This window comes from Lycium ferocissimum, chromosome 3, assembly GCF_029784015.1.
Source record: "Lycium ferocissimum isolate CSIRO_LF1 chromosome 3, AGI_CSIRO_Lferr_CH_V1, whole genome shotgun sequence".
Classification (NCBI taxonomy): domain Eukaryota; kingdom Viridiplantae; phylum Streptophyta; class Magnoliopsida; order Solanales; family Solanaceae; genus Lycium; species Lycium ferocissimum.
The window spans coordinates 64635887-64643408 of NC_081344.1; the positions used below are offsets into that span (position 1 = coordinate 64635887).

At 36.1% G+C, this 7522-nt stretch overlaps 1 protein-coding gene across 1 annotated transcript; it reads right to left on the reverse strand.

The window, feature by feature from the left end:
• Positions 1-3061: 3061 nt before the first annotated feature.
• On the reverse strand, positions 3062-4056 carry LOC132049001 (pentatricopeptide repeat-containing protein At1g63130, mitochondrial-like). Its single transcript, XM_059439680.1, has 3 exons — positions 3877-4056; positions 3644-3795; positions 3062-3524 (listed from the first exon to the last, which is right to left on the reverse strand). The coding sequence occupies exons 1-3, from the start codon at positions 4054-4056 to the stop codon at positions 3062-3064; spliced, it is 795 nt and encodes a 264-aa protein (XP_059295663.1).
• Positions 4057-7522: the final 3466 nt, after the last annotated feature.

A 7522-nucleotide genomic window follows, 5' to 3' on the forward strand; every position in this document is an offset into this window, starting at 1 on the left:
ATAAAAAAATCATCGTCCTTAAAGAAATGTTGGCTGTATGCTATTTAGGAGAATAAAAACAAGTTTCTTGGAGACACAATAAAGACAAAATGTGTACTGCAAATCGATAAACCACTTATTTGAAGGTCCGGCCCTACTGGTGCCCAAGCACAAGTCCAGGTCATTTACTTAGAAGTCAACTACTTGAGAAGACTTGGCAAGAAGGGGAATTTTCTATGCAAGAATGAGCTTCAAAAGAGAAGATGGCTACTCTCTGGGTAAGAAGAAGCTCGACAGGGTTGGCAAAATGCTGGGTCAAATGTTTTGGGTTTGAGAGAGAAATTTCTTATCTCCGAGTTAGAATGGAAAGGCGTAGGTCAGAGAACTTGAGAAGCATGATACCTTAATCTAATAAACTAAAAACAAAAAGAGGAAGGAAGGAACTAAAGAAACTTGAGTTTCAATTTAAATTATGAAAGTAATACAAGCAGGCAACAACAAAGGGAGGAACAGACTTGACAAAGTTCTTTATGAAGCTAAAAGCCTCAAACTATCAAGTTGGAAAGTGAGGGCTGAAATAATAAATTACAGAAGAACTATACACATGCTGATGTCAAAATGGAAGGCTGAGTTTATTGTTACAAGAATAAAAAATGGATGGATGGTCAGATAGAAAGTGAGTCAGCTATGGGCAAGCAGTATGTGCAGGTTACGCAGTGCTGCTTAAATAATAAATTACAGAAGAACTATAAACATGCAGATGTCAAAACGAAGGCTGAGTTTATTGTTACAAGAACAAAAAATGGATGGATGGTCAGATAGAAAGTGAGTCAGCTATGGGCAGTATGTGCAGGTTACGCAGTGCTGGAATCATATAAAAGCAGCAAAGGAGGGATAATTATCATGCAGGACATGATAACAGGGAATTATACGGAAATCCTAAAGGGCCATCACTCAATTCCCCTCCATGTCACAGATTTCAGGTAGCAACTAACAAAGACTGTATATGCACCAAGCAACAGAAAGGATAGAAAAGAAATCCAGGAAGAGATAGGATCAGTAAGGGCAGTTTGGATGGGATTTCAGTGACTAGATATACTCATGAGCTAAACAATAACCCAGATTGATAGACTAGAACATACAAGTCTTTGGCAACATTTAGAGGAGAAAATCGTAGGCATGTGTGTTAATACATACAAAGAAGCATTCGACAGAACATTTTCAACCACACAATTAGTTTCTAGAAGCCCTTAAGCATAGGAGATACATCCACACTAACAGTTTGGTGGTGAATGGGGAGAAAATTGAAGAGGAAGAGGAATTCAAAGAGCAAACGTTTCAGTTTTTACAAAGCCCTCTACCGAGAAGAATGGAGACCAACATGGAAGGATGATAACTTACCATGCCCAAACGATGAAGAGACCGAATGGATTGAAAGACCTTTCGAAGAGGCAGAAATAATTGAAAGTTATTAACGGATGCACAGGGGGTACTTTTAGATCATATATAAACCTCCAAAATATGTTCTTAAATAATTTGAATATGGTGTTGATATGTCACCAACAGTATACCCCATTAAATTTGAACAAGTTCTAATTCAATTTCAGGAAAATAACAAGCACTCATACTATATCGTTTAGTGACAGAACTAGGGGGTCGATCTTATAAGATCTGGTGTTCCAAATATGGTTGATGTACCAAGCTTTACAAAATATCAAAAAAGATTGTTTCCAATTTCTTATAAGTTGCAGGCAGTTGTGATAGATTCTCAAAAAGATAGAAAATGATAATACCTTAAAATAAATAAATAGCACTGAAAATGATATCCCAAGACTTATAACGTGTACACATAAGGGAACTCACGTTATTTATCATATCAAAAGCGCAGTAAGATATGATATTCAAGATAAAGAAGATTCAAAAAACAATCAAAATATCAAAAGTGATGCACCTCATCAATAAGCCAGCCTGGAATGCTCAAGATATTGCATCAGATGTGATAATGCAATCTGATTTCTTTTCTACAGCCGAATAAACCAAGCGAAAGAAATATTCACCAGACCGAGTAAATCCTCAGATAATAACATTGTAACTGACATTGTCTGGAAAACAACCATTCTCCTCCATTTTTCTAAGCATATCTGTAGCTTCATCTAACAACCTTTGTAGACATAATCCAGTTATTATTGTGTTGTATGTTCTCGCATTCGGAAGCAACCCCATTGAAGATAGTGTCTCAAAAACAGCATCAGCTTTATCGAGTTTACCATTTTTGCACAATCCATTAATGACAATATTATAAAATTCAATATTAGCATATTCTCTCTTTATTTCAACTTATTAAAGAGTGACATAGCCTCTTCAACAAGTCCGTACTTAAAATACCCATTGAGCAAAGTGCCATGAGTGCATACATCAGGTATGAGCCCCGCAAATAGCATAACAACAACAACGTACGCAGTGGAACTTCACAAATGTGGGACCGGAGGTAGAGTGCACGCATCTCCACCCCCACCTTGAAAAGTAGGGTTGTTTCCTAAAGACCCTACCAAAGAGAAAACAAGACAAAAGGTCAAATACGGACAAGCATATCAAAGCAATATGAAAATGAGAAATAACAAAAGCCAGAAAGTCAAGATAAAATGAAGGGAACGTAGCTACAATAGACAAATAAGATAATCAAGTACAGTTAATCAACAAATAGGCAGAATCAAAAAGGGCAATAAATGATAGCAAAACTACGACGCTCAGTACGAAAGAATAAGCGAGACTACCTATTCAGCCTCTATCCTAATCAGCCCTCCACAACCTCCTATCTAAGGTCACGTGTCGTTTTAAGCCGAACGCGCTACGTATCGTCTAATCACCTCCCCGTACATAGCATCTCAACATAAATTGTTTTTGCATCGCCAATTCTTCCAACATCAAGCAGACCTTGCAAGATAGTATTGTAGGTAACAGTATCAGGTTTTGATCCCTTTTGAGAAATTTCACAAAACAATTGCATGGCCTCCACCACTTTCTTTTCCTTACATTATCCATCTATTAGTATATTACAACTAAAAATGTTAGGTTCAATGTTCTAATCTATCATAAAATCAAACACTCTCCTCGCTCTATCCAGTTGATCATGCAAATAATATCCATCCATTATCACATTGTAGGTGATTAAATCAGGCTCTACATCTTTATCGATCATGTGTTTTATTAACTTCTCGGCATCTTCAACTTTCCCTTCTTTGCATGTCCATCTATCACATGGGAAAGTGCCCACATTCGGATAAATATTAAGGTTCTCCATCTCAGAGAACAAAGTCTTGACCTTTTCGCACTGACCAAACTTACACAGACCATTAATTATTGAATTATATATGACTATGTCCGGAGGAATGCCTTTCTGCTTCATTTCGTTCAAAGAGTTGATATGCGGATTCAAGTTCACCTGCAAGCGGGCATCTATGACGATGTTAAGATGCATATGCTGTGGCTTAGTGTTCCCTTGTTCCATTAACCGGAGCAAACTAAAAGTTTGTTGAGATGTCCCTCTGAGCCCATTCATGACGATTTACTAGGATATGTGACTTCGTCATTCAAATATTCTCTCCTCACCAACTTTTGAACAATCTAAACCCCCTCTTTGACCTTATTTTGAGCAAATAATCACCTTATTAGAATGGTAAAAGTGACAATATTAAATGGAATGCCATTCTTCAAGTAAATGGGTAACACCGAAAACCCACAATCAGCATGATGCATTAGACAATAACTGTTAATCACACTACTCAAAATGTATCCATTAACAAGGATACCCAATTTCTGCATTTTTCAGAAAAGAGAAACAACAGCAGAGTAATGCTTCATATTTAAAATAGTGTTAAATAATTTAGAGAAGCATACAAGAGAAGGAAGAGGCTTCATTATAAGCATTTGATGGAAGAGAGTGAAAGCAGCATCTAAAGTGGATTTATTAGTATGACATGAAGAATAGGGTCTGATTGACCTAATTGGAGAACCACAACTGGAAGAGATAAAGGGAATAATACCATTGTGAGAGTGACACAGACAAATTCTTTCCATCTTGTGCCCTAAGTTTGGAACGATTATGCAATACTACAACAAACCAAATAATACAAATACAACCACAACAAACGACATTGATCAAAACATCGGTTCATTAATACAAAAGATAATACAATACAACACCATACAATACCTTAACGAATCAGCAAATAAACCATCCAAAACAGGGGTTAGTGTTGTAAATATATGTGTTGGATGTCCATAAGAAAACTTTGGTTCCAAGTTATCTCAAATCGCTTGACCATCAAGCATTTCTTTTCTCTTATATACCGTTTAATGTGACTACTCTTCTAATTAATTACAAAATGTTTTGGTTCTTTTTTCTTATACCGTTTAATGTCTTTACAAAATGGAATTTCTCCAATAATTAATTTTTTGGGAGAATTGAATGTATTGATTCGTGCTAAATTGCTTCAGATTCTTGCCATGGAGATCAACTCGGAAAACTAGCTATTATGAGTTTAATCATCTAATAATTGAGAAGGGGGTTAACTCACAAAATTGCATTTATGGAAGGTTAGGCCCACTTGCCTTTGTTGGTCAAATGATCAAGACTTCAAGAATGTATACCAAATTTACTTGAACACGATGATGTTAAATCAATAATTTGAATCTATTAATGAACGTTAATATTTTTTGTTAATATGTAAACATCCTTACACTATGCAAAATGGTGCAAGAGAGCCGTGAAGATTTTGGTTTCACGTGGCTTGGAGGGTGCTAATTTTTAAAAGAGTTAAAAGAATGGATGAGAGTTGCTAAATTTGGGAGTTTAATTTTGTTCATTATGGCAAGTTAAGGATGTGATTTTTATTTCCTGACATTAACAAGGTCGATCCGGGATTTTCACTTATTCAATTCAAAAACCACAAAAACTAAATATCAAAAATAATCGTCATTAATGGGAATCAAACCTATGACGTAACTGCGCGTTCAAAAGCTTAATTTTACGTACATAAATATAAAATCTACCCTATATATACATCAGAATTTTTGCCGACCAACACCCGGTAAGATGTTTCTGTATCCGCCTAACAAGGTATAGTTTAACAATGCATTGGTCAAAAACTCTATTTTGTCGTATACATTTGATAGATCATTTCTTTTTATTTGCAAGTCTCAGATTAATTAATTGATAATATGTTGGTATTATAAAATTTTATCTCTTCTATACTAATTAAAGTAAAAAAAAAAAAAAAAAATTGTCCGACTACGAGAAGCGCGGTCAAGATAACTAGTTCTAATATACTCGTTGATGAATCCCCTGTCATCCAACAAGCTGCGGATTCCACTGCCTAAAACAGTCATTCACATTGAATGGGACGCCCCACCTTGTGGAGTCCTTAAGTTTAATGCTGACGGCTCTGCTGCACACTATAGCACGACCAATGGAATAGATGCTGTTTTTAGGGACCATTTGGGTAACTGGATACTAGGTTTTTATGGTTTTATTTCTAACATGAACTCAAATCGAAATTGAGTTATTAGCTTTCCCGACTACGCATTGCCGATAGGGTGGGCTTCCAAGCCTTTCAAATAAACGTGATGCCAAGGAAATTCTTACATCAACTTTATATTAGTCTCATCACTGATCGCAGGCACTTCCTCCATATGCTGGGTAATTCACTTATTCAACATGTATACAGGGAGCAAAATGCAGTGCCAAAGAAGGTTGTTGTCTTACAATTACTTCACCTACCATCATGGTTTTGGAGCAACCTCCTGTTTTTGTCAACACGCTGCTGGAATAAGATCTGCTAGACCAAAACGTATTTACATGCTCGGATGCTTCCCCAGTCACCTCTTTTTGTAATGACCAAAACATATTGTCAATTCTTGTATTATAAATAACATATAATAGTTGGTGCTTTCACAGCACCAAGCTCCTTGTATGCCACTTCTGTATAAATATGATATAGTATCTTTTGAAAAAAAAAAAAAGAGATTGACAAAAGGTAATCTGGACATATTCATGTAAATCAATCCCTGTGTCCATACTGATCTCATCCAATATTCTCTCCTAATTTGAGACATGGTAATTTGTGAAAAAATTGTGAAAAGTTACTTTTATTTAGGAGGGAACCCAATTTCTTTTTTAGTTCAAAAATGAAAACTGAAAAAAGAAAAGATTTCTTTCTGAACCAAAATACTAATATAACTAGCAAATTAATAGTAGGCTACAATATAGTTCCTTTTTCCGCTCTGAGGAGGTAGATTGTGATACAACTTCAAAGTGCAAGGAAGAAGTAACTAGTTCACTCTCAATTTCTTATAATCTCATGAACAAAATCTTGTTATGCACACTGCAGATATGTAAAAAAGCCAGCCCGATGCACTAAAGCACTTGATATGCACAAGATCCTAGGAAAAGGCGGAACCATATAGGCTCTTATGTATGCAGACATCACAATTTTTTCAAAAAGGGTTCTTTACACAAGTTGAATCCGTGACCTACTTGCCACACGGTGGCAACTTTTACCGTTGCAACAAGGCTTCCCTTTCATAATGCAAAAATGTTACCAAGAAAAAAAGGATACAGCTACAAAAGAGGGACAAACCCGGCAAACTCACAATTTTAGAAGGTAGTTCTAGACACATGTTTCCAGCATTTAAAAGCCTAAAAAACAAGTATGAACTAGGATCGTAGATTCTGGCATGACCCAAATCAAACCGGTCATGCTAAAAAAATATCTGTCCCAGCTGCCCGGTCACTCTACAATGTATGGATGGATGGCTATTGTTTTCTGCATTGTGCTGACACAGTTAACATCTTGAGCTTAACTGGAAGAATATGTCAAATCAGTAAACAACTGCTAGTCATGCTAATAATTGAACTGAAAAAGTAATGCAGTAGACCCAAGAATGTTGATAGTTACAAGATTAAGGGCACAGTCCATTTATTTCTTGTCATCTTCATCTAATAACCTCCTTTGTCTGTATGGTATTCGAACGGTTCAGCTCATCCCTATGCTCACTTGCAACGAAACGAACATCTCCAACAGACAACAACAAGAATGTGCCTGATGCGGTTATCTGGCAAGTAAAACGTCGTGTTAGAAAAATAAAAGGACAATTGAAATACAGCTCTGAAGCGTGAAAAAGCATTGTCCTTAAATAAATATTGGGTGTATATTATTTAGGAGAATACAACAAGTTTTTTAGAAATACGATAAAGCCAAAACGTGTACTGCAAATCGATAAGCCACTTCAAGGACCGTGTAACTTATAGAGGTTGGGGAAGGCTATTCAGAAAAGATGTGGTCTTATTTAATGAACAGGTATGTCAGTTAGAATTAAAAACTGAATTTAAACTTGAAGGTTCGGCTTGACCAGCCAATTACAAGTCCAAGTCATTACAAATATTTATTAAATGACTTGGAGTAATAGCCTTAGGATACAAAACATCAATCTCCTTATTAAGTAGCTTTGGAGGTTCTGCAATTAGGAAGAATCGATTTGGGAA

What these genes read in the sequence shown, in the direction of transcription:
- LOC132049001 (XM_059439680.1), bottom strand. Translation starts at nt 4,056, where the DNA reads ATGGAAAGAATTTGTCTGTGTCACTCTCACAATGGTATTATTCCCTTT. An exon ending in TGAAGCCTCTTCCTTCTCTT is followed by an intron (nt 3,796 to 3,876) that starts GTATGCTTCTCT and finishes TGAAAAATGCAG; the next exon opens with AAATTGGGTATCCTTGTTAA. An exon ending in ACTTTTACCATTCTAATAAG is followed by an intron (nt 3,525 to 3,643) that starts GTGATTATTTGC and finishes GAATGGGCTCAG; the next exon opens with AGGGACATCTCAACAAACTT.